The sequence below is a fragment of the Dipteris shenzhenensis genome, chromosome 25 (assembly GCF_047967505.1).
Source record: "Dipteris shenzhenensis isolate YYH24624 ecotype China chromosome 25, Dip_SZ_1.0, whole genome shotgun sequence".
NCBI classification, from domain to species: Eukaryota; Viridiplantae; Streptophyta; class Polypodiopsida; order Gleicheniales; family Dipteridaceae; genus Dipteris; species Dipteris shenzhenensis.
The window spans coordinates 9,056,358-9,082,369 of NC_141620.1; the positions used below are offsets into that span (position 1 = coordinate 9,056,358).

Consider the following 26,012-nt stretch of genomic DNA (forward strand, 5'->3'; position numbering starts at 1 on the left):
TACCACTCTTGATTCTTCGTGTTTATTCTCATTGGTCATTTTGGGGTGGATCCCTACCACTTCCCTTCAAACCTAGAGACTTGATTAGCAACACCTGCTATCTTGTTTCAATACCAACACTCATCATTGGTGCAGCTTGGCTTAACATCAACTTGGAAATAGTTGGCTTGGCACTTGGTCTCTTATGTCTTGGTATATGTCTAGGCTTGGTACATTCGCTACATCACTTTTCCTCTTATGTCAAGCTTACCAAGGATTTTTATAACTCAAATGCAAAGGTATCAACATCAACATCAACATCACCTTCCTTGTCAACATCTTCGCTCGTGGTGGGGTATCAACATCACCTTCCTCATCCTTCTTTTGATTCAAATTTCCAAAGGAGCCTATTCTCTATTTTGTTTAAACCATCGACATACCACCTTACGTAGTATGCATGGGAAGTAACTCATGGACTCTTCCTCGATATTACCCACAAACTCTATAGAGGCTTCTATATGGTTAAAAGCATGCATCTTCCAAGCCCTTAAAATCTAGAGAATGTGAAGGTGGCTAAAGGCTTTCATCTTTCAAACCATTGAAATCTTAGAATGTTCATCAATGTCATTCATGTGCTAGGGATTAATTATCTGTACAGCAAAACTAACCTTTACTCTCGTCAAGCTCATCCGAATTACCTTGACACTCTTCTCAGCTATACTTTCTTGTAGAGCCTTTTGTCCTTTACTTCCTCGTGGATGTGCTTAATTAATCACTTTCTTGAGGTCCTTCTTGCCCTCTCAACGTTCTTGTGTGAGGCCTCTATACTCACTTCTTTTCTCCACATGATCCAAGATCTCCGCCTACCTTGAAAAGCTTCTTAAGAATAAAGATTGTCGAGCTTTGGCTTGTTGTATTGTCTTCCTCATGGATGGGCAAGGTGCTTACCTTGCGTCAAAGGGGCATCTCATGTGGCCAAGGGGATTCCAGAATAATTAAAAATCTCCAATTTGGATTAGAGGCTAATTAAGAATCTCAAATGTAGCCTAAAGTTTGTTCTTGAATCTGTCAAACATATCTTGAGTCTAACATGTACTTTTTTTGGACAAAAAGGACTTCTTACCCCCTTGCGCTTCCCCCTAGATTCCCCGGGTAGGGAAAAAAACTATTGACATTTTGCAATAATTATGGATCTGTCAAACATATCTTGAGTCTGACATGTAATTTTTTTGGACTAAAGGACTTCTTACCCCCTTGCACTTCCCCCTAGATTCCCCGGGGTAGGGAAAAAAACTATTGACATTTCGCGATAATTATGATATGACAACAACGTATGGTGAATTTGAGGATGGGTGTGCAAACTATTGGTATTACACTTCATTTGCATGACTGCTCCTAGATGTAGTGCCAATAGACGAGATATTACTTTGTGTGAAGAAAAATGTAGATTGGGTAAAGGCTTCATGAGTGGTCATGATCAAGCCTTTCAAAAGGCGATGAACGTCCTTAAAGATGATGGCTGAGCGAGAGGAAAGGAGAATTAGATATGCCATTAGATGTGCTAGGCACTTCGAGCATGGCCAAGCAACTATGAAGTCAAAGCATGAAATACATGATCCTACTTCAAATGTAAGTTAATGACACATCGTGTACTAAGGCACTACATAAACCCCCCATAAGGAGGCAAAAGGAGGATGATGTGGATGGAGGTAGAATCTCCCCAATTCTCTCAGAGTTGCCCATTGACATGTTGACTTAAAACTTGAGCATGCAAGAAGCTTGTGACAAACAATTGAGAGAAGACTCTAAGGAGCAGCCCAAGAGACGAGACAAGTACTTCATTGTCACCACTGGGCTGCCAGCAATAGATCTAAAGCTTCAATTCTACTAGTCCTTACAAGCTGTGACCTAAATTGTAAATGGTAAGAGAGTCAATCACCAAATAAGCGTAGCTAAATGAAAAAGGCATTCCCAGCAACTCAATCCCTGACAAGACGAGTACTTGATTGTCACCACTTGGCTGCCAGCAATAGATCTAAAGCTTCAATTCTACTGGTGCTTCTAACTAACAAGCTGTGACCTAAATTGTAAATGGTAAGAGAGTAAATCACCAAATAAGCTTAGCTAAATGAAAGAGGCCTTCCCAGCAACTAAATCCCTGACCCTCCCTGGAATCTCAACAATCCTCTATTTGAGATTCTTAATTAACCTCTAATTCAATTGGCAACATGAGATGTCCTTGATTGCATCCTCAGTTACACCACTTGACTGCACCACTTGGCTGTCAGAAATAGACCTAAAACTTAAATTCAACTAGTGCTTCAAACTAACAAGCTGTGACCTAAATCATTAATGGTAATGGAGTAACAAACTTAGCTAAATGAGAGAGTCCTTTTCAGGGCAACTAGATCCAGACACGTCCAGCAACTAAATCGCTGTCCCTCTCTGGAAATTATCTGAGTTGATGGATGTGAGGAAAGGTATGATGGTGGCCTCTCAAAAAACTCTTTGCTTCAATTCTATAACATTGCTTCAGAAAAAGACAACGTGAGTAAGGCACATGACCTAATTGCTTTGAAATTGGTCTAAATCATATTGATCCAAAAATAAAGCCATGTTTAAATAATGATAAGTTCCATTACTAAATAAATTTAAAGTCCATTGTAAGATGTAAAATGTATAGCCTGTGAAGCAAGAGAATACCGCCAATACACACTTGAGAGTCTTGAAAGCGCAATTTGGTGCACAAAAGATTATTAGTTGGACAGACCTTGATATGAATACTGACTTCCGAGACGATACGTACAATTCACATCGATATTCTGTCACCAGCACAGATGTCAACCATCGTACTCAAATCGGACAGATATTCAGCATCTCTGTCGTTCTTTTTAATCATTTTGAATCCTGGAACCAGCCAACCCAATCCAACGCTCACTGCATTAGTTTTAAGGAAACAAGGCATCATCACCTTTTAAAAAATATCCTGTGAGCTCCTCCATAAGGAAATGTGGCATTGTGCTCTGCAACAGGAAGCAGTCCACAAACCTAGCACTTCTTGACTGAAGAGCTGAATGTGATTCTGATATTACACCGGAACCCCAAAGTTCCCAAAATGCAAAATAACTCAAAGCAGTATACATTGGGAGTAACTCGCCTCCAATCCCTCATACGCCTGGAGAGAGTCTTTCCCAGAGAGACATACTATTGACATATTCTACAAAGTTTGACAAAATGTGAAACCAGCTATGAAACACTAATATTCAATTTTCAGAAACAAACTTATGCCTCCACCTGGGTTCTATGTGGTGCCCCTTTTCAGCCAGCATCGACACCCCTCTCACAAACTACTGCAGTTAAGTATCCTTACCTTAGGCATTGCAACAATCAACTCCACAACAAGCAAGCTAACGGCCTCTCCAACAGAGCTTATGCACAAAGCTCCTTCATCTAAGGACCATCGTACATTAGTAAAGAAGCAGCCTGACAAGGACGACATCCAATCCACTGGACAGGAACACCTTCCTTACTAGACAAGACCACCTCCTTATTGATAGCCTAAAAACGGATTTTGCTTTTGTGCGTGCTCAGGGATCAGCTTTTGAATCATCTCAGGAGTGGCACCTTTCAGCTCTGCAAAAGAAAGAAAGATTCAGGTGTGCAACCTTAACGTGTCAAATAGATTATAGAAGAGCATATGTATGTGGACACTTTAAAGCCGATAAAAAAGACCACTCCGTCAAATAACTTTCCATCTATTGGCATGGTTCATGGGAGAAAAATAAACAAAACTGAGTATACTCTAATTAGTTGTGGTGTACGTGCAAAACGATCAACGAAATATCACAAGCGTAGTAGCACACGCGCACGCACCACACACACACACACACAGATCAGGCTAGCACTCCATGCAAATTCAAAGAAAAAAAGTGTCGCACACCTCAGAGTCTCAAATTGTGAACACATCCATATATATAACTGCCAGTAATTTATAAACAACTAGTCTCACAACACTTTGTTGACTTTACAAGATCCTGTCACAAATACATAGAACGTGCAACACATATTCCTGCCATGCACACAGCAGGCACTCTGTAGTTGTATTAATTGAAACAGTGTGGCAGGTTACATATATGAAGACATGCTCATTGTGTACAATTAATTCTCACAGCGTGCCATTGCAGTGAGACTACCCTTCATCTCAAACCAGTGTGACGAGAGCTAGCACTATTGCACAACTAAATCAAATGATCCTCTTGTCACTCAATGATCCTTCATCTCAGCCCAGTGTGACAAGAGCTAGCACAATTGCACAACTAAATCTAATGATCCTCTTGTCACTCAATGTTCACTTCCTTGCTGAAGCATTTTTAATTTTCTCACATATCCAAAAGGATGTCCAAAAATAGACACTACCTAGTACCAGACAGTAGACCAAGAGGCTTTAAAAACAATCACAATAATTGGACTTTTAAAAAACTGCTCCACTGACATCAAAACTTTCAAAGAAAGTAAATTCTGTACCATGATTATGACCAACAAAGAAAAAACACTTCGTTCTTTTAGACGTCCAAGCAATTACCATGAGGCTTGAAGTTGAACAAAGGCGGTAAAGGACGCCCATTCGGCAGTCTCGTGTTGGGATCACGTATTTCATCAAAGAATGGATGAACGCAAGCTTCCAGCTGCAGTTTTCACCATGCCTCCACATCAATCAACACATTATCTAGAAGTAATCCGTCCTAGGATGATGCCTTAAAGATGGTTGGAATCTTACAGCCGTGAAGCGTAGGTTTGGTGAGTATTGCAAAAGTCTGGAAACCAAATCAACCGCTTCTGGTGGCATCCTCTTGTGGAATATCTGAGCACCCAAACATATTAATACCAAAATGTCAACAATCCTCTCTCTCTCTCTCTCTCTCTCTCTCTCTCTCTCTCTCTACACACACACACCCCTATTTGCCTCCTATCTATCTATCTGTGTCTGTCTGTCTGTGTATTTATGTTTCTGTAGCTACACATGCACAAACATGCACACACGCATAAGCCTATGCATGTGCATGTGTGTGTCAGTTCGCATATATACATATACACATACATGTGTGTACAGTGTACACACATGCTTTTTTTTTTTAATTGTCTTTATATGACAAAAAACAGCCCCCAAGAAGGGGGCAGCCAACTACAAACATCAGAAGATCTCATTATATGACAAGAAAGGTGGATAATCACAATCCCGTGCATGTAGGCAGTCAAATAAGGACTGCCGTAGAGATGTCCAAAAGAAATGATACTTAGCCAGGGATGGATCACTAAACACCCGATGTTTGTGGTCATTCCATAGATCCATAGTGATTAAAGGAACGATCACACCCTTACCTGATAGGATGAAAACCAAACAACGAGAATTGCTTGCCTAAGTGAGCACTAGGGAAATGGGCCTGAAGGCACTGCTGTATCAAAAGCAAAAACTCGTGAGATTTAGGGCAATGCCATAATAAATGAGGCATAGACTCCCACAAGGACAGACATGGGCATACAAATGGCAGGAGCAATATGTTGATGAGCCAAGATCTTTCCAAAAAGAAGAGCTGTTGGGTGCACAGAGCAATGGAATGCAAAGTGGAATGCGCCAGAGCAAATAACAGCTAAAGGAAATCAAGAGTACTTACAACTAGACAATGAAGAAAGTACAAGTGTAGCCACTATATAGCCCCAAAGTCAACTGTTGACCAAAGTGAATTGGTTAACCAAAGTCAATTGGCTAACCAAATTCAACTGATTGACCAAAGTCAAGTGGTTTGACAAGGACTAGGACCAAATGTCCTAACTAGCCTACAAGGCCATACTAGGACTAATTGCTAACAAACCCCCCTCTATGGTATGGCTGAAGTATCCTAGATACATCTAAGAATACCTAGAATCTATATCATGGTTGCACATATTCGTCCAAGATATATATAGCAACCTATGATAGTACACGGAGATCAACATCACGTAATAAATGGTGCCAAGTGTAAGGCATGTCGAAAAGCCTCGGACTCGGATCATAATAGAGCCTTCGTGAAGAGATCTACTAAGTTATCCTCCGTGGAAACATATGACAACTGTACATCTCTAATTGATAAGCTCTCAAACATAATGATAGTGCACCTCAATGTGCTTGGTATGCGTATGAAAGACAAGAGTAGGTGCAAAGGCCAAAGCACTCTGGTTGTCAACGAAGACCATGGTAGAGGAGGTCCGACAGACATCAAGCTCTGCAAGTAACTTACAAAGCCAAATACCATCTCCAATGGCTATGAAGGCTGCCATGTACTTAGCTTCAAAACTTGAAGTAGCAACTACAGGCTGCTTTTTGCTAAATCAAGAAATGCCAAGCATGAAACAATTGCCACTGTGAGACACCCTCTTGTCGTAACAACATGTCCAATCATTGTCCATGAATGCATGCAAATCCAATGAAGACTAATCACTATAGAAAGTCCAAAATGTTGTGTGGCCTTCAAGTAGAGGAAGAGCCACTTCATTACCTGCCAATGCTGTGTGCCAAGCTTGTGCACATACTTGCTTAACTCCGAAACGGCATATTGCAAATGAGGCCGGGTATGACATAAGTAAATAAGGCAGCCCACTCCCACCTGATAAAGAGTAGCATCAAATCGGACACTTCGTAGGACAAACTGAAGCCAAGCCTAATGGAGTGGAAACCGGCTTACAATCCTCGAATTGGAAACATTGCAAGAGCTGTCCAATATATTTGGATTAATTCATCATTGTGCCCCCCTTAACTTTAGCAAACTGTATGCCCAAATAGTAGTGAAACCTGCCCATATCCGACTTTGCAAATGATTTCTACAAATTTGCCTTGAAATCTGCAATTTTCTTCGTGTCGGGCCCCATGTTGAGCATGTCATCCACATAAAAAATAAAATCAGAAATTCTGACTCACTCTTCTGGACATAAAGAGTGACCTCTGTGGGTTTCATGGGTTCTCTTTGCATCCCATGGGTGACCTGATGAGACAAACAAAACACAGTCAACTTCAATGCCACTCTGTCCTCTTGTCTCTCGTATGCTTTCTGACTGAAGCACATACTCTCACATCGTAAATGGAATGGTAGGGATGCTCGTCATAAAAACTCTTTGCATGCAAAGTGCCTTCATCAGTCAAAGGTGTTTGCACATCCTTTGGCCTTCTCAGAAGCCTTGCCGGTCTTATTTTATTTGGTCAAAAGGCATACGTCTTGTCGGTGATGTGCTTAATGCTGGTGGTATGGTGTTATCTTTTCCTGCTGTAGTCAGACAGTTTGGATTGGGACAGCATGATAGAACTCTCTGACACATTGTCACAAATGCTTCATGATTTTCAGCCAATACCACGTCTTGAGATCATAGACCGCCTCAAGGATTGGACCCTTCACTCAGATGATCACGCTTGTGGTTCGTTGCTGTTGGCAGAGATGCAACTGTCACGCCTTGGGTTTCTACTCATGCAAACTACATCTAGTCTATGACTTGTATTTCTCGACGGTGGAGAAGAAGGTTGCAGCAAATTTGAGCTGTAACAAATTTTCTTATGGCGAGTTCTGCTTGGGGTTCTTTCAGACAGATCTTGGCATGTAGACTTATTGCTCCGACTACTTGCCATTGATGTCTGTCTTCAAGAGAGTCAACGCCTCATCTTTTTAGCCATTGCCCTGAGACTCATGAATTCTTGTTTTCCGTACAGCAAAGTCTTCAAGCACACTTCTCTAGGGCTTGCTTTGGCAAGCTTTTATGGTTGTTTGGGACTCACCCTGCAGGCAGGGGTATGATCTTTTCTTTACTTGGGTACACTATTGGGCACCTTGGACTATATGAAAGGGTCAAAACCATAGGGTCTTTGGTGATCCGCGCCTTGCCAAGTATCCCTTCTTCTGGACATCTTTGCGGCAATCGTTCTTCAATTGTCTGTATGCTCGGGATCTTGACTATCCTCCTTACTTGTCATACAATGAGATCTTTTGATTTTGAAGCAGCCTGTCCCTTCCTTGAGGACTTCTTTTTGTAATATAAGAAGAAATGGATATCACTAGGAAAGACATGTGTGTGCATGCATACGTGCGTATGAAGCCCAAAATGGAATCTTGTGTGTAGAAGGTTCTTGGTGATTCCTCCATGGTAGATCTAAGAAGATGAAAGCTTCTCAACCTCGGATCTTATCAATCATTTCCTATGATAATCCATCTATCCAGCACTTTGCAAACACTTTATAGTAGGAAGATTAAGCATGCACGGGCAGCTAACATATTTCACGGTCAATATTCTTGGCGAAGCTTTGAAAGTTCATGTTCTAGATTTGGCCAAGAAGGCATGCTATCTTGTTGTATGCCAGTTGCACTGGATGTCTCGAAGCTATGTTACAGGGCAACTATGTGTGTGGATGCTACATAGTTGATCGCGGGTTCTATGAAGATAACCACAATACAAGCACATGCTATTTGAAATATCTCCTCTCTTCTCTGGTGGTTGTTTGGTGCATGTGTACCCATCATCGCCTACAAAGAACTACTAACATCTTATTTGACATCAATGCCCAGTATGGGTTAAGGTGCCAAGCATCCCGCTTTGCTCAGAACTTAGGGACGTTGGTTTGTCCACTGATATCTTCAATATATGCACATCATTTCTATGTTCTATGAAACACCGATGTGCCAAGGCCACCAAGTGTCCCCATCAATTTAAATATGAATGCCATGGCCTCACAACATGCTCATTTTACACTCAAATGAGGGAGGTTTTATGGTTCTTGTTTCTCTTGTGGGAAATTTAGTCATATGCAATCTCAATGTCAGTGTTATTTCTAGTACCCGCCAAAGATGTACCTCCTTCGAAAAAGCCTACCATTGCTAATGTTAACAATGTTCAACCACCGAAAGCGTTGAAGCCCTCTAAAGTGCAACTTGTAAACGCTCAGGACAAGGGTAAAGCTAGTGTCCAAGGATAAAGACAAGGAAGCTCAGAATGCCGATGCACTTGCAAATCGGTTTTCTCTAAATGAGATGCGAAATGATGCCACCCCATAATCTGTGAGAAGTGCAGTGGAAATGGGGGAGAGAGAGAGAGAGAGAGCACACCTCGCACACACACCACACTGAGAAGGAGAAAGAAAGAAAGAACGTCCACGGGAGACCAAGAGGTCTTTGGGACAACATGAAAACCATCTAGTACATCAGCTTAGGGAGGGCACAAGGCAGCTCCAAGCGAGTGCAGAGACAGCTCCATTTTATTTAAGTACCTATGTGATAACCTAGAAAAAGCATACACATACATAGCGGGCCATGCATCAATTTAAGACTGAGTCTTTTGGTTTTAATTTGAACTCTTTAATTAGTGCTACTCCTTCCCGGTATACTGCCCATTTCCCATCTTTCCTGGCAGCCTTGACCTTTGCTAATTCTGTTGCCTTGTTCTTGAGTTGAACTTGTGTAAGCTCCTCGGCTATCCGTACTTTGGTACCTTTCAGCTTATAAGATTGTCGGAGAAGCTTAATCCGCCAATGTTTTGATTTTAATGTAAGGATGGCATGACCTTTAGAATGTTCAATATAAGCTGGTCCGGAATCGTGATCTTCCTCCTCATCACCATCTGACCATTCAATGTTGGGCAAGGCTGCTTTGACCTTTGTTAGTGTTTCACTGAATGTGTCCTCCTCTTTGTACCAGTCTCCTAGAAGTCCCCCTATTCTAATTTTTAACGCATTGTCCCTCAGCTTCATGTTCTTTAATCTCTGCATGAATGTCTGTCTTACTTTTGCATCCACTTCCACACTCACTTCCTTCTTAATTGTTTGAACCTCGATATGCACTAAACCCTTGACTGTGGAGACCAGCTGGGGGGTAGGGGGAGAAGCTTTGCACACCTTCACAGCTTCATCTATAACTAACTGTTGTCCAGGCCCTTCAAGGACCTAAACTCTAGCTGTTACCTCTGCCAGTAATATCTTCAGCTCCCTCACTTCTTGCTGTAGGAAATAAATATGTTCATGTTGCCCGAGAATGGGTTTGTCAAAACCCCCCCGCTAATACGTCAGTGGATATGGAGAGGGTGTCTTGGCAACTGCAATGATGACAACACTGACGGACAAAGGCAGGGGCTACGACAACGGGGGGAGAGAGAGAGAGAGAGAGAGAGAGAGGGGCACAGAAGAATTGCAAGCGATCTCAAGAGAAAAATCCTGCTACAACTGCGGGGAAATCTCGGAGCCAACAGGCTGCTCAAGAGCTCAAACAAACAGCTCAACAACCACAAGAAAGGGAGCACAAGGGAGTGGATGAACTGCTCCATTACCCTGTTCCTCAAGTGCTACTATATATAGCCCCCAGCCTCCTAATCAGCTAGCAAGGGGCAGGCCGACCAGCTGCCTACATGGGCCGACCCCTACAACCTCCTATATAGGGCTGCACAAGGCCCTTATGCATGGGCCTGCCAACCAACAAGCAGGGCTCTAGGGCCGACTGCCCCTAGCCCTCCACAGGGAGCTGCACCAGCCTATATGAGGGGCTCTGCCCTCTGCCCTCCAGCCACCTAGGCGCCTCCACACAGCCCTAGAAGGGGCTCAAGGACAGCCCTAAAAGGGAGCCTCTCCTCAGCACTGATCTGGCTGCTACTAACCTAGACTACCCTCAAGGCCCTCGTTCTCTACGCTACCCTCACTCACTAGGCGAGCACACAGGCAGGCACACCCACAAACAAGGCCCTCTCTCTCTAGGTGACATCAGGAGATGCGTCATGACCCCTAACATAATCGTCCTACCCTCGTGAAGAGGGATTGGTAGATATCCAAATAAACTCTTGATTTTCACACTTGTTTGCATCAACATCTCTGCTGTAAATATGTATATACCACTGTTACCTATAAATCATAAAAGGTGGATTGCGGATGGCTTCTCCTGCTCGCACTTCCTGCTGCTAGCTTCCCCTACCCTTCTACCTTTGCCCACCCTCCCCTTACCTTCATCCCTCTCCTCCCCTTCCTCTAGGACAAAGCACTGGTGGGCCGTATCGTCAGCCTCACAACTACAAGGAGCCAAGTTCGTGATGGATCCAGGTGAGCTTGGCACTAGAGGGTGACCATATTCAGGACGTCACCATCTACGGGAGGATGAGTCTTTCTTCTCTATCTAAGCTCCCTGTCACTTAGGTATTCAGGCCTTGGTGGAGCAGACTCCCATCTTCTTGCCCTGCACCTATTGTTCATCCCATGGTACCAGGGTTCACAGTCGACGACTTGGACATGACGAATCATGTGCCACACTTTCTAGTGACGCTCCTTGAGACTCTCGAAGGACTGTCAGCCCATCTTATCCTCCATCAAAGGGTGTTTTGGCATAGTGCTTGAGTCCCCACCAACCACAACAGCCTCAGTTTGACGATCCTTCCTTTGACTTCTCTCACAGTTACAGTATATACAGGGTTCTTTTGCCTCTCCGTTGGACCATGTGTGGTCTATGAGGCACAATGGAGGAGTAGACTGTGCCAAGTCTGGAATTGCAAACTCCCTCTTCGCTAGCAGTTTTTTATTTGGAGAAGAGTTGTGGGTGTTTTTCCTTCTGGTATACTTCTAGCTCGAAGATATATTGGCCCGGCTACATGTCATCAATTCTTAGCTTCTCGGGAACCCGTGGCGCATATGTTTTGGCATTGTCATGATTCGCGAGATTTCTTTTTACTTTTGGAAAGGATCTTGCAGGCTCACTTTCGACAGCTGTCTTTGGCAGGCTGCTTTGGCTGTTTGGGTTACACCCTGACTGGCAGGTATATGATCTTTTCTTTTCCTCGGTTTGCTACGGCGGCCCTATGAACTCTTTGGAAGGGCAGAAACCATCGGGTTTTTGGTGACCTTTCTCTAAAAAGTTCTTTTTCCAAGCGCCCCTCAGGCAGTCCTTTTATGACTGTCTGCATGCGAACCAGTTGATTACTCTCAGTACTTGAAGTTTTCTAACGATGTAATTGGTCTCCCTCTTGGAGACAACTTCTGCTAATATAATTATCTGGATTTCACCAAAAAAGTGTGTTACACAGTTTCACAACAAAAGGAGTTTCCTTCTGTAATTGAGATAACATAACATTACAAAATTAGAGAACATCAAAACTCTTGCTGTCACTACAGGAGATGGTTCAGTCTAGCCTTAGATCAACACAGTATAAAAGACATAAACAGCCCATGAAAGATAAACCAATAGCACACGCTCAAGATTTCCTTCCTCTCAAAAGACACAAACATACATACATACATACATACATATCAGCACATTTAGGCATTTCAAATGCACACTGACAATACGTTAACATGTAAATGTTGTAGCAAAGGAGACACCCATACATGTATATACCTTTGTAAGACTAGAATAAGTCCAATCATACAAATTTAGAATTTTTTGTTGTTCTAAAGATCAAAAATCTACAAAGAAAATAAAAGAGAAAATGAAAGAGAAGAAAAAAGAGGTAAACAAAAACTTTTATGAAAAGCAAAAGGAAGACATACTTAGCAAGCAAAGCAACACTTATGTCGTCATCAGTGCCCAAGCATAAGCAGCTATACTGGGTTTCTAAAGACCCGCGGAGTCTCTTGGGCAAACCCAGTGCTTGCTAAAATACGTCAAATAAACAAAAGAGAATGAAAACAAGAAATAAAGAAGAAACGAAGCAGGTGACTTAAGCAAAAATAAACAAGCAAGTCAAGAAACAAAAACTTCCAAAAAACTAGAATCTCTCTCTCTCTCTCTCTCTCTCTCTCTCTCTCTCTCTCTTATTTAAAACATAAAAAGTTAAAAGGCACTTTACACTTATGTCTCGTTTCTGCAAAGAGGCAAAAATACATTTCTAACTTAGAAAGCACAAGTATACTCAAACAAACTCTCTTTTGAAACTAAAAGAAAAACGGGCTATTCAGCTCCCCGCTTTTTGTTTTCAGCTTAAGTTCAATCATTCTAAACAAACCTAAGGCCGAAACACCATAGATAAAAGACTTCATATCTAAGAATGTGCGAACTTTTTTCATTATTTTCCTTGGATTATACCTCTTGTGTAATAGTAAAGTGATCAAATTACTACAATGAGTGATAAAAGACTCCTTAGTTGTACAAAGGCGGGAAAATCTATGGAATTGGGAAGAAATGACTCCATATTTTGCCAAATCAGAAATGTTTGAGTCAATGTGAGGCATTTTTATAATGTGTAAACCACTATATTCAGGTTGTTCACGTTTATCGTATATATCAACCTCTAATCCTATGGTAGATTGAGAAAGTCTAAGATCTAAGAAAACACAAGAATCCCCTTTTGAAGTGCAGTTCAGTTCACAAGAGTCACGAGGATAGATTCCTTCTCCAAAAGCTCTAGCGTCTTTGTACATAAAGTCTTGAAAGTTAGGAACATCTGGTACAAATAAATCATCTATAAAACGCCTAACTTGACTAAGCTTATGTAAAATGATAGGGCAGGTATTGATAGAAATAAGACGTTGCATAAACTCAAATTCATAAGTGAAAAGATAAAAGTTTGCTAAAAAGACGGCACAATTAGTGCCCATGGGGATTCCTATAACTTGTTGAAACAAAGAATCACCTATTGTGATGTAAAGATTATCTAAAAGAAAATCTATCCAAGAGCAAACATCTTCTACACTTACTACCTTTGTGTATCTTTTCTTTTTAGAACCTATGTCATGATCTTTATTTTTTAGCCACAAAAAGTCAAAGCATAAGGCTGTTTTCTCAACTTTTAGCACTTTGCATCTATATTTGTCAAATCTCAGCTTGAAAACTTCAGCCACTAGCTTTTTAATTCTAAACTTCAGGTCTTCCAGCTCAATCTTTGTGTAAAGCGTCGTAAAATCATAGGTTTGAAGGAGAATAGGAGACTCTTTTTCCTGAATGCTTCGAGAGGAATTAAAAAATTTTACAACAGGAATCACTCCTACAGAGTCATTTAAAATTTAGCTTGAGTTCGAGGGGACATCTGCCTCTTTTAATAAGTCCCTCCAAAGTTCATGGACACTAGGCAACATGGCTTTGAAGCAGTAGCTTAGCCATTTAGAGATATTCGTCAAAGTAGTCTCACAAGCAGCTGCAATAAACCTTGGCTTTTTTGGAGTTTTGTGAAACTTCCAAGCAGCACAAAGAAAAGGTATGCTTGGATTGCAAACAAACCCAGAAGACTTGCAAAAACTCTGATGTTTTGAGATCAAATCTTTTTGAGAAACTAAGGCGGGGGCGTAAGTTTTGGCAGACGAGTTCACTTCTCTCAAAAGACATTCTAAGTAAAACTTTTTGCAAATAAAAACAAAGTTATTGGAACATTTGTCCACATAAGAAATGACAAAATTCCTATGGAATTTTCGAAGAAGAGTTTCATCTTCTTTTGAAAGATGGTTACTTTTCTTTGAGCAAATAACCGAAGGGACTTCTTCTAGTTTCAAAGCAACTTTCTTCAAAATCTTCCCTTTCCATTCTGATAAGATATTTTTAACTCCTAAACATTCTTCCAATTGCAAAACAAACTTTGAGATTCCCTTATCGATAGCTTTTAAAAGGCAAGACTCTTTAAAAGAGTACAATCGAAATTTTGTGCCTTTCATGAAAAGGTCTCTTAGGTTACTAGAAAGCAAAATTGAGGTATCAGTTGTGACTACATGTCCTAAATCAGCATCAATAAAGCTTTGGAATCTCTTACTTTTACAACAACAAGGTTCTTTAAGGATAGAAGATTTTGAATGCTCTGAAAGCCTTTTACCTATCTCTCCATAGTTGAAAGCCTTTTGTCCTAAAGTTTTTACATACTTCCAAGCTACTACTGGATGCTTCCAAATTCTTCTCACAAAATGAGGGAGAGAATCCATTACTTCAGGAGACTTCAAAATGGAGTTTAAGCCTATCTTGTCAAGGGAGGGAGAAGTAAAAATACAAATCAAGAGTTCCTTATTTAGATAGACTTCTTTGCTTTGAAATGAAGCTTTTACTTTTAAGAAGCGATCCAACGAAGTTTTAAGTTGTATATAATGGAGCTTATTTAGATTCAAATCCTCAAAAGAGAAGTTTTCCAAGGTGTATTGAAGTTTAAAAAGAACTTTGACATTATATTTTTCAAAAACTTTTATTGAAAAAAGACCCAGTGACATTAATCTATCTAGGTAGAGTAGTCTTCTTTTATAGTCTCGAGAAGCAAAAACTCTTGGAACTGAGGAAGTTAAAGGAACTAAAGGAGGAGGAAGTGGAGGAAGAGGAAGTGAGGGAGGCAACTCACGAACTACATGTGAGATTGCAGGAGAGCTAGGACAACCTCGTAACATAACTTTAGGTTTCCATACGATGTTAGGTGTATGACTATGTTGGTAATGATGAATGTTAAAGGGCTTGATATGAGTTCTCCACATCAAAGGGTTCTTTTTAGAGGTTCTTTTATTTTTACGAAGAGTTGATTTTCCTTCTAAATTAAGACACCCATACATGCACTACTTTAATGTCAAAAGTACAAGCATATCACAACTCTTCAAATCATGCAATGGCTTAAACCAAAAGAATAGCTGCATCTATACGTCAGGCGCTGGAAGATTCATGATTCGAGGACAATTCGGACCAGGTCTCAAAAAACATTTTCCTTCACATTTGATGGCATTCATTCAATAGGTGGTGGAGACTCGCATATAGCTTCAACAAAACACACACACACAGGCATGCAATTGGTCCTTTTCCACAATATTCCAACTTGCTTAGAGATCAGCTTGCACTGCCAACCAAAGGAATTGAATCCATTAAAAGTCCCCCTTCCAGATAAGAACAAAAAGAAACGCAGCCCTGCAACAAATCACCATATTGTCTACCTTGTGCCAAGGATGTGCTTTAATTTGAGGAAATTTGAAGTCTGTATAATTAGGATTCATGCACTTGATTTCCTCCCGCGTTGGAGTTCCTAAGACCTGCAGAAAGCACATACATAGAACAAGAACACCATGAAACAATATATAAACCAAGTTGCAACATTGTGTCTAAAACTACTCATTTTCAAGAGCTGTGATGCACAAAATAACAGATTCTTTGCAGCAAAAATCAGGCATCTAATAAACAATACCCATGGAAGAGGCTTTATAGGCATTTTGCAATGACAAGTGTGGCGGTCTTTTTTGTTCATAGAACCAATAATACCATTCAATTAATAGGTCCAGGGCATGTTGGAACACTTTTTTACTACACGCAAACCAGATACGTGAGACAAACAAGACCGACTTTGGATCAGATTCATACATTGCATGTTAGCAGATGATACAAAACAAGTACATACCTTAATAATTTCTACCAATTGATCAACGCCACTTTCTCCAGGGAATATAGGCTATGGATCAAGCAAACAGGTATCTAGTAAGAGATGTTCTATACAGAACATTACATTCTTGCAATGTTATGGCAGCCTCCTAAACCCTGTAGCTTGACTTGTTATAGATAAGACAAGGTCATAACTTACCTGCCCAAGCATGAGTTCAGCCAAAACACATCCTGTAGACCAAATATCAATTGCAGTAGTGTACTCCACAGCCCCAAATATCAGCTCTGGAGCTCGATAGTAGCGTGAACAAATGTAAGCTATATTTGTTTCACCTTTCACCTGAAGCAAAGCACTGTTTATTCAAAAAATCAAAAATATCTTTTTAAAATTGAGAGTATTACACACACCCAAAGCAATTGAGTGTATGATATAGAAGTAGCCTTTCCTTGCTATACTTTTTTCCTTGAATTATCATTTTCTTTCTTTTATTATTAGCCTTGCTCAACACAGGCATGGAAACATCATACAAATTTACAATCCTTTCAAAGCACCTGTTGTTCATAGAGCAAGTAAATGCTTAATATATGGCATCAACATGACGGGAGAAAGAACCGTAACACATTTCATCCTTACAAAGGCCTAAATAACCAGCAAGATAATCAAATTACGGCCAAGAAAGTGGCTAGGACCAATCGCATTCAATAAGTACAAAGACGAAGGGTAACGGTTTCGATGCCACATCATGCACAAATTTTTGAACTGTAAATTTAGGAGCAACAAGAAAAATAGACCAGCTTTGAAAGGAAGTAAATTGTTACTCAAGCATTACATAGACCAGTTTCTGATCATTTCTAGCCTTACGCATAGGACCAGAAAGAGATTATTAACTGAGAGCAGAACTTTGGTGGCATAAAGGGAATGAAATCAGAGAATATTTATTTAAATTTCAGAATTTATCCTACCTTAAATGCAAAGCAAGTGGATAGTATTTTTGAAGAATATACCTAGATGAATCCAGGAACATTCCCAAACTCATCCTCTAAAAACACAACATAGTGCAGTTTCAATCTCATGATAGTCACTCACAAGGTTGAAAACCATAAACTCCATCATGCATAGCAGGGACTAGCTACTATGACATCCCCACTGACGTCATCAGCGCCCAACAGTGGGTGTAGACCATAGTAAAAAAATATGCTCTCACACATACAAATCCACACACCCACACATACTTGAGCATCCATTTATACAAAGTCTTCGTACTGAGTTTCTGTCGGCACTCCGGAGGTGAAGGGCAGACTCAGCCATGATGAAGGCTAGCACTAAAGGAGAAGGCTAATCAAAAGGTAGTCCAAAATCTCTTCATTCAAGCTACAACTGCTTGTGAAGTCTAAACATTTTCATTTTAGTCTCTCCCCAACGAGCATCTAAATCTAAATCTAGCTGATAGGGCAACGCACCATTTAAGATAGAATATCCTCTTTAATACGGGTGAAGAATATGCTCTTTAATACGGGTGAAGTATTTTTGAAGAATATCCTCTTTAATACGGGTGAAGTATATGCCACTCAAAGATACATATGTTAGATCCTAAATTGCATGCTTTCATGCACCTATGGCACTTACACTGAGAACATGGAAAAATTCAAGTATGATGGCCAATTATAAGAATGAGGCTCAGTAATCAAGTAAATATCTAGAAGAATACAAGAACATGCCCAAATTCATCCTCTGAAATCCCAGCACATATTGTGGTTTCGATCTTATAACAGATCATCAAAGTTGTGAAAACTTTGGGGAAAATGTGAGTGTTCTCTAAGGTTTTCGAAACCTCGCATAGTTGCAATGAAACGCATTTTTTAGTTTTTGAAAAGTTGGCAAAAGCTTGGGTGTTTGAAACATGTCTTTTTGGAGGGTGTTTTTGGTGCAAAAGGGTCTAAGGTCAAGTTTTTCCCCTATTGTACTTCAAAAGGGATGTTTTTGGTGTTTTTGGTGCAAAAGGGGCTCACTCCCGAGTGTTGAAACATGAGGCCATCATAATTCATTATTGAAAAGTTTTCTTCTAGGTTCCTGAGTATTCTGGGTGCCATTAGTGCATGAAGCATGTATTTTAGGACCTAGGCATGTGTGTTTATATACTAGACATAAAAAAATTTATAACACAAGCAACTACAAAAGGTTTTGATTCAAAACACCTTTTGAAAAAAATTCAAACGTTTATAACGTTTTCAAACACGTTTCCAAATGTCTCGCAACTATGAACCCTCGTTGTACACATTAGATTGACTTACCTCTAGCAATCATAAGGTGTGAACAAGTCATGGGGAAAATTATTAAAGCCCAATCAAAACCATATACCTTTGTAAGACTAGAATATGTCCAATCATACAAATTTAGATTTTTTGTTGATCCAATCAAAACCAACCCAGAAGTTGAGGATTAATTCATTGGCCAACTCTATCTAATTAGATTGGCTCTAAACTGCATCGAGCGCATAGTAATATTAATTCATTGGCCAACTCTATCTAGTTAGATTAGCTCTAAACTGCATCGAGCGCTTAGATTAGTTGAGGATTAATTCATTGGCCAACTCTATCTAGTAAGATTAGCTCTAAACTACATCGAGCGCTTAGGAGTATATTAACCTAGAATAAATCTAGTGTGCGCGAAAACCTACTTAAAACTGTGCCCTATGTCATGGCAAAGCGTGGTTTTTGGAGATTGGCGAATTTGAACCTAGAGAGATCTTCCAAGAGAACTTTATTCTTCTTATAGTGAAATTGCGGCAGTTTTGTTGATCTTGGGTACATATCACTGAGCCTTTCTACTTGAGCCTGCTCCATGTCCAAGGGTTTGAAGTAGAACCTGTTATTCATCATCTCCTTGAACAAAGCACAATCTATCTATTCGAATGTACGCTGCCCCTATCCATCTACACCTGCGTACATGAAACTCTAACATGACATTCTTTTGGCTCAACTTATTCTAGACACCTGATCCATAAATAATGATTTGATCAGTCCATGTCTAAGCTCCATAAATAGGTTCGACTCCTAGTAGCCTTATACAACCGTTTCCTCACATACTGTCGAATTTTGTAGGGCTTTGGAGTTGTACATTAGTGATTTTTTAATAGATTTAGAGCTTGGGTTTACTTATTTCTAAAGTTGTGTGCGTTCTATTTTCTACAGGTCTATTGCACTTAAATGTTAGTGTTTTGGCTACATGACCTATGGTTTAGAGATCTAATTCTAGTATTGTGGAGCTTAGAGAGCACTATCCTTCCCTTATTATTTCAGTTGAGTCTATCTCAGTCACTCTAGTAGTTAGGATCTTCAAAATTGTCCACAATTCATAAGTCCAAAATGAATTTCGTTCGTCTTAAGTGATATGGAATATTTGTATTTATGCAAATCCACATGACTCTAGCAAATCCATTAGAACCCAAAGTGGCTCTAGAATGGAGGGACCACCATCTTACCTACTCAGATGTATGTATGCCATCATTCTTCAAAGATTAAGTTTGGCAATAATGAGGGGGATACAAAGTTTATAAGCACAAGATGGGCGTGTTTTTCCATTTTTCGGAGAACCCTTCTAACTCTTTGCTTTATTTTCTTTAAGACTTAACCTTGGCAACCGCCATGGTGTCCTTCTCCATCCCCCCCTAATTGTTACACTCATTCCTACCTGATTCTCACAACTTCCTCCCTGCAACCTCCATATATTTCACATCTAGGACACCAAACTTCATGCCTGTGTCCATTCCCCTCCTCTACGTCTACACCTCCACATCCAAATCACTGCAACAGCTAATCACAACGCCAGAATCTTCTATCCCAAGATGCTCGACATTCCAGCTAGCTCCCTTCTTCCAAAGGAAATTGCAATTTTCTCCTAGACAGCTCCCCGATGTTTTGCACCTTGCACAATTTCTTGATATCCTTGGATCTCCTTCTCCAGAGCGTCATCTTCTTTCCCCTCCTGCACACTCCCCAGAGCAAATCATTGACAAGCTGAATTTGCACAAGTAGATTTGATGGAATATGCTAACCATGGATTGTCACAAATGCTTGGAAGCCGATTCCCACTTGTGGGTTATGCATTGTTGGAGTCATCCCACAAGCTATTCTTGGAATAGTTGGGATCCTCTTCCATAAAACATCAATTGGAACTGAAGTGGACATGATTTTGAGATCTCTACACGTAGTTTTTAGGGGTTCTACATCAATTGAACTAAATCCTATAGGAAGTCCATAGGCACTAGGCTCTTTTAGGTGTATCATAGGATATGAATACACCTAGAGCAATCTTTGGTTGCAAAATGGGGAATTTTATGTTGTCCCATTGGGACTAGTTCTTTTAGGTGTACCCATGCTGAAGGGTCTGAACTACTACGTTGTATCTTCTATTTTGGAATAAAAGGAAGGTTAGAAAGCACAGAACACACAAGTAGGGAGAGAGAGGGGACTTGTCACTTTATTAGCGAACACCAAATAAAACTACACATTAGATGGGGAAAGCTACGTAGTAAGCAAAGCAATGTCTATGTTATGGTCGGTATTCAAGCAAGTCTGCACCTCCACGAATAGAAAATATGGGCACGAACCTGTCATTTCAACATATCACTAGAGTACATGCACAAGAGACTCCGCGGGTCTTTAGAAACCCAGTATAGCTGCTTATGCTTGGGCACTGATGATGACATAAGTGTTGCTTTGCTTGCTAACTATGTCTTCCTTTTGTTTTTCTTAAAAGTTTTTGTTTACCTCATTTTTCTTCTCTTTCATTTTCTCTTTTAATTTCTTTGTAGATTTTTGATCTTTAGAACAAAAAAATTTCTAAATTTGTATGATTGGACTTATTCTAGTCTTACAAAGAAAGGTATATATATATATATATATATACATGCACAAACTTCAGGCTTTGCCTTATTCTCAAAACAGCTTATAGTGACAACTGCCTACCAATATTTTTGCACTTCCAAAGTCACAAAGCTTCAATTGGTGTGTGTGCGGGTTCACCTGCAAAAGCAAGGAAATGTAAGTGATCACATCACAAAATTGGGTGATTTACATCCCAAAACATTTATGCTACTTCTTACTTACATAAACCATATACTAAACCCGCATATTAAAGTCACATCTACTCTCTAGCCTAATATATCTACCATCTTCTCATAAGCATAAAATAAATAACAAAGCAAAGCCATCCTTTGAATGCACCCACCAATAGATTTAGCCAAAATGAAAGCATTAGACTCCTAGGCTTTAATTTAGTAGCAATTCAAGGTGTGTATCGTGACACCCTGACAAACATCTAGTTCAAGATATATCACTACAGATGTTCACACCATTTAGTTGCAATTCAAGGTACATACCACTGTAGATGTTCACACCATCATGAAAATTGCAAGGAAGTTAATTGTTAACAAGGCTATTACTCTATGACAGCAGGATGACCATTGGAAGCAGTGAAGAGCCCAATTGGTACAGAACAAGAAATACCCTTTCTAGGGCAGCAAGGAGTACTCCAAACGGCCAGAGTAGGCATGACATGGAGGAGCAGCCAGGTGCCTCTTTACTTGTCGAAAGTACAGAGGCACAGCCCTTAAAATATGGCTTGTGTTAATACCAAGAAACAGGCAACTGATGCACAAAGAAGGGCATGCAGTGAATAAATCACATAGGCATTCAAATGTAAATGGACAGTAAGAGCCTCACCCCTCACAAGGTTAAAATATGCTGCTTAATACCAAGAAAATAGTGCAAATGGTGCCTAAGAAGGGAATGGGCTAACCCAGCCCATGACCTATGGCGGGGCCTTGAGCAGTAATCTCTAAGCAATGAAGTCTGAAAAAGAGCCTAATTCATAATACGAAGGCATTATTCAGATCTTGTGAGAGTGGCATGGCTAGGCAGTGGAGTCTTGCATTCACGACTTAACAATCCATAGACATGAAAAGTATTTTGCAAATGTAGCAAGCAGTAGCAAGTACCATGCATGCATGTAAGGCGTAGGCTGCATGTATCTTACACCAACCGGGTTTGTTGGGCCTGGTTGGCCTCTCCCTTTGCTGGCCAAGCCTGATGTTTATTGCTTGCTGGGCCTGTCCTACAGTTGCCCCTGATGGGCTTCATGTGTAGGGCTCGGCAGATGATACCTTAAAAGTGGATGCTAATGAATATGGCTACTGGCTTCTTTCCTCACCGTAACTGTGGGCTCACAAGGGCCATGATATCTTTATGATGAATGGATGGTAGAACATAGCATTTTCACATGTAGATCATGAGACAGACTATGTGATATATAACAAGGATCCAACATTTGGAACATAGCTAGACTTCAAATTATTTTTGCACAAATGATGAGCAAGGCTGTGCAGTCTGGCAGGGACTTGCAACCCAAGAATCGGAGGTACACTTCAAAGCATGAGAGGAAGCAATAAACATTACGAGAAGCATGCTCAGATAGATGCCAATGGCAAGCTTGGTGCTTGATGGACCTTAAATGCTTGCTTGCTACATGAACGTTTTTAGTCTACAAGTGTAAAGCTGACCATCAAGCAATAGTGCAGCATTTGCAAGAAATGTATCGAAAAGTTCTCTGCGCATGCAGTCTGCACCATTCCACATTGCAAAACCCGAGAACACTAACTCAAAGTGTAAACAACATAACTAGAATTTCTAGTTCAGAGTACTCCACATATTCAACCCCATAAATCTGCTTCAGAGACTACTCCAAAAACCCTTAAGCACAATTTTTGCAGCTTCCTAAGCTCCCCTCCCCTTAGGCGAAAGGAGATGACTGAAGCCCCAGAATGGAATCTCCAATGATATCGTATCTATTCTATTGCTTAAGCCATGCTGTATAGCCTGAGTGGGATAATATTCAAGCCAGTAATCCCCAGAATGGCAATGCCAATGATACCATATCCACTCCATTAGTTCAGCTGCATACCCCGGATCTGATGCTATTACAATGCACGTTGGAAGACTTCCCCCCAACCTACAAGGCAACGGTCCAAGGTCCTTACTCCAAACGCGCATCCATAGCTGATCAAAACAGTGCATGTATACATTTCATGACAGCATTCTAGAAGCCCCATTTACCAGAAGATTTTGTGGTTTGATATCTCGATGACATACACCGATAGCCCCATGAATGTAAGCTAAAGCTCTGCAGATCTGCAGAAGCATCACAATAACTTCATCAGTCAAATGAACATCACAAGAGTAGATCGGATAAACAGAAAAAATCCGATGAATAACCTGATAGACGTAGAGCTTCACAAAAATTAAAGGCATCCGTTGGTTCATCCTGTTGTAATGCTTGGCAATTCGATACACCGTTTCAGGGACATACTCCAATACCAAGTTAAGGTAAACCTCATCTTTGTCTGTTGAGGAGTGGAAACAGTGTTTAAGAGCGACAACATTGGGATGATCAAGCAGCCGCATAATCTGAAGTTCACGATTTTTGTAACGTTTATCCTGAAGAACCTTCTTTATTGCCACGGTCTCCCCGTTCTCCAAACACTTGCCCTTTTAGATAAGAAAAGGAAAGTTGTGAATTTGTGCTCTGAAATCTAATCACAACATAGCCTGTTTTTCCATTCCACTAGCTCCGTCACTTTACAACCTACAGTCGAATGTTTTTCGATCCCACATGAAAAAGCACACCTGAAAAACGACTCCAAACGAACCAGTCCCTACGACACGCTCTGCCATGTAGCTGATGGTCTGCAAAAAGGACGAAAGCTCGGAGCAAGAACAACAAGTGACGTTTACTTTAAAACATGGCAAATAGTCTGCAAATCTGCTACATGAAAGGGTGGAAGTTGCGTAAGAAGATTAAGCGAAAGCCAACTCCGATTACTATCAGCAATGCATTAATTGTGGTAAATGAACTCAGAAGCAGGTGAAAGTTACTTGCTTAGGTTGGCCATTCCGGCCACCAATAGTGGTCACAATAATATGCCCTGTTTCAGTACCATTTCCATCCACGACAGCAGCCTCGATGTCCTGAGACAGGCATCCCCAAACAACAACTCTTGATGTCGTTTGACGTCCAATCTGGAGCAAAACCCATTTTGGGATGAAGATCCATAAAGGAGGGAAAGACATCGCACCTTGTCCTCGCTGTTGTCCCCTCGGTCGTCTCGGATCTTCATCTCGTTCATCTCCCTGGGAAGTTGCTCGACTCCTCGGGGCGCAGCCTTCTGGGCACCAATCATGCTACTGCTAGTACTTCCAACCTTGACTGCGCCAGCAGGTCCGACGCTCACAGAGGCCATAAGCTGTTTCTACACCTCTACAACTAGTGCAAAAAGCGCGCTACTACCTGAGCTTGTAACGGCTGCTCTGTCCTTGCAAAATAGGCTGCAGCAAAGCAGAGAGGGTGCAAACTTTCAAGAGGTCGGAGGAGCAATACAGTGATGCAATGAGGAACTCTAGACGGAATGCAAGATGCGAGGAGGGCAATCAAAGGTTGCCAAGCAAGAAGAGGCACTTCGGAGATGGAGGGCACCTTAGAAGAATTCGGACTCTCTCTCTCTCTCTCTCTCTCTCTCTCTCTCTGGAGGGCACCTTAGAAGAATTCGGACTCTCTCTCTCTCTCTCTCTCTCTGTCACTCAGAAGAGGCACCAGCCTCTCTTTGTCGCTCGCTGCCTCAAGCCCCTCTCAAAATCAGATCAAAGGTAGCAAGAAGAAGATGGCGAGGACAGCAAGAGCGCACGGCTGCTAGATGCATTGGTCAGTCACAGGCTCTCTCTCTCTCTCTCTCTCTCTCTCTCTCTCTCACACACAGAGGCTCTTTGTTCGCCTAGCCCGCCATAGCCACTGCAAACATCGAGCTCCTCCTCCCCCTCGAGGAAAATGGGCACCTCCACCCAAAAGCCCCTTCCGTCTCCCCGTTTCCCTAAAGCCTACCTACACCACCACCATCGGGGAGCCTCCTCTACTTTCGCCACCCTCGTCCCGAACGTGACCCACCCACTCGCTGCCCCCGCCCTCCTCGTGATGCCTCCCTCCTTTTCCCGGCACGCAGTGCAACCTGTCCTACTCAGGACCCCCGGGCTCCGAGGCCACCAATGCCTCTCCTCTTCTTCTTTCCACTGTTTGTGAGGCCTTCTCGCTAGCCTGCCTTTTTGGCTCACCTCGCGTCTCTGGCGGCATCGCCAGACTTGCCCCTTTCCCCAATGGCAGAGGCCCGTCGATGTGGTCTCCTGCCCTCTTAAAACGCTCTCGCTAGAATTCCGCATTGGCTTACGCCCAATTCTCTCTCCGCCAGACCACGACTTTTCTTTCCAAAGGCTCTTGCTACAAGATGGCACAAGCTCTCCTTGCTCGCGAGTCGCCAGGATAGCGTGGTCAACCACAGAAAAGAAACGACATTCCAGATCCAGACGTCGCCCCGCCCATACTCCTTCCCCGACCATTTCATCTCCGACCCTTTCCTACCTCCCCCATGTGACCCCTGTTCCTTCCCTTTGGCCCATATCGCTTTCGCTGGTCGTTCCCTTTTAATTGGAAATCGAGGACGAAATCACCAACCGTGACACGTCCCCGTAACTTACCTTTCAGGCTTCGACCCCAAAGCGACACTTACGGTTTTATGGGCAGACTTGAGAGGGCAGTCAAACACGTTGCAGGTCTTTGCCCGCAGCTCGACGGAGGAAGCCCGGCGATTGGTACCCCACAGCTCGAGAAATCTGGGGAATGAGGCG

General features: G+C 41.5%; 1 protein-coding gene across 1 annotated transcript; it reads right to left on the bottom strand.

Moving 5' to 3' along the window:
• Positions 1-2,595: 2,595 nt before the first annotated feature.
• On the bottom strand, positions 2,596-25,225 carry LOC147885413 (shaggy-related protein kinase epsilon-like). The gene is made up of 12 exons (XM_087396100.1): positions 24,416-25,225; positions 24,216-24,308; positions 23,967-24,026; positions 23,556-23,828; positions 23,397-23,471; positions 21,252-21,308; positions 16,483-16,623; positions 16,303-16,353; positions 15,845-15,940; positions 4,757-4,840; positions 4,562-4,664; positions 2,596-3,612 (listed from the first exon to the last, which is right to left on the bottom strand). The coding sequence occupies exons 1-12, from the start codon at positions 24,578-24,580 to the stop codon at positions 3,527-3,529; spliced, it is 1,284 nt and encodes a 427-aa protein (XP_087252226.1). The 5' UTR covers positions 24,581-25,225; the 3' UTR covers positions 2,596-3,526.
• Positions 25,226-26,012: the final 787 nt, after the last annotated feature.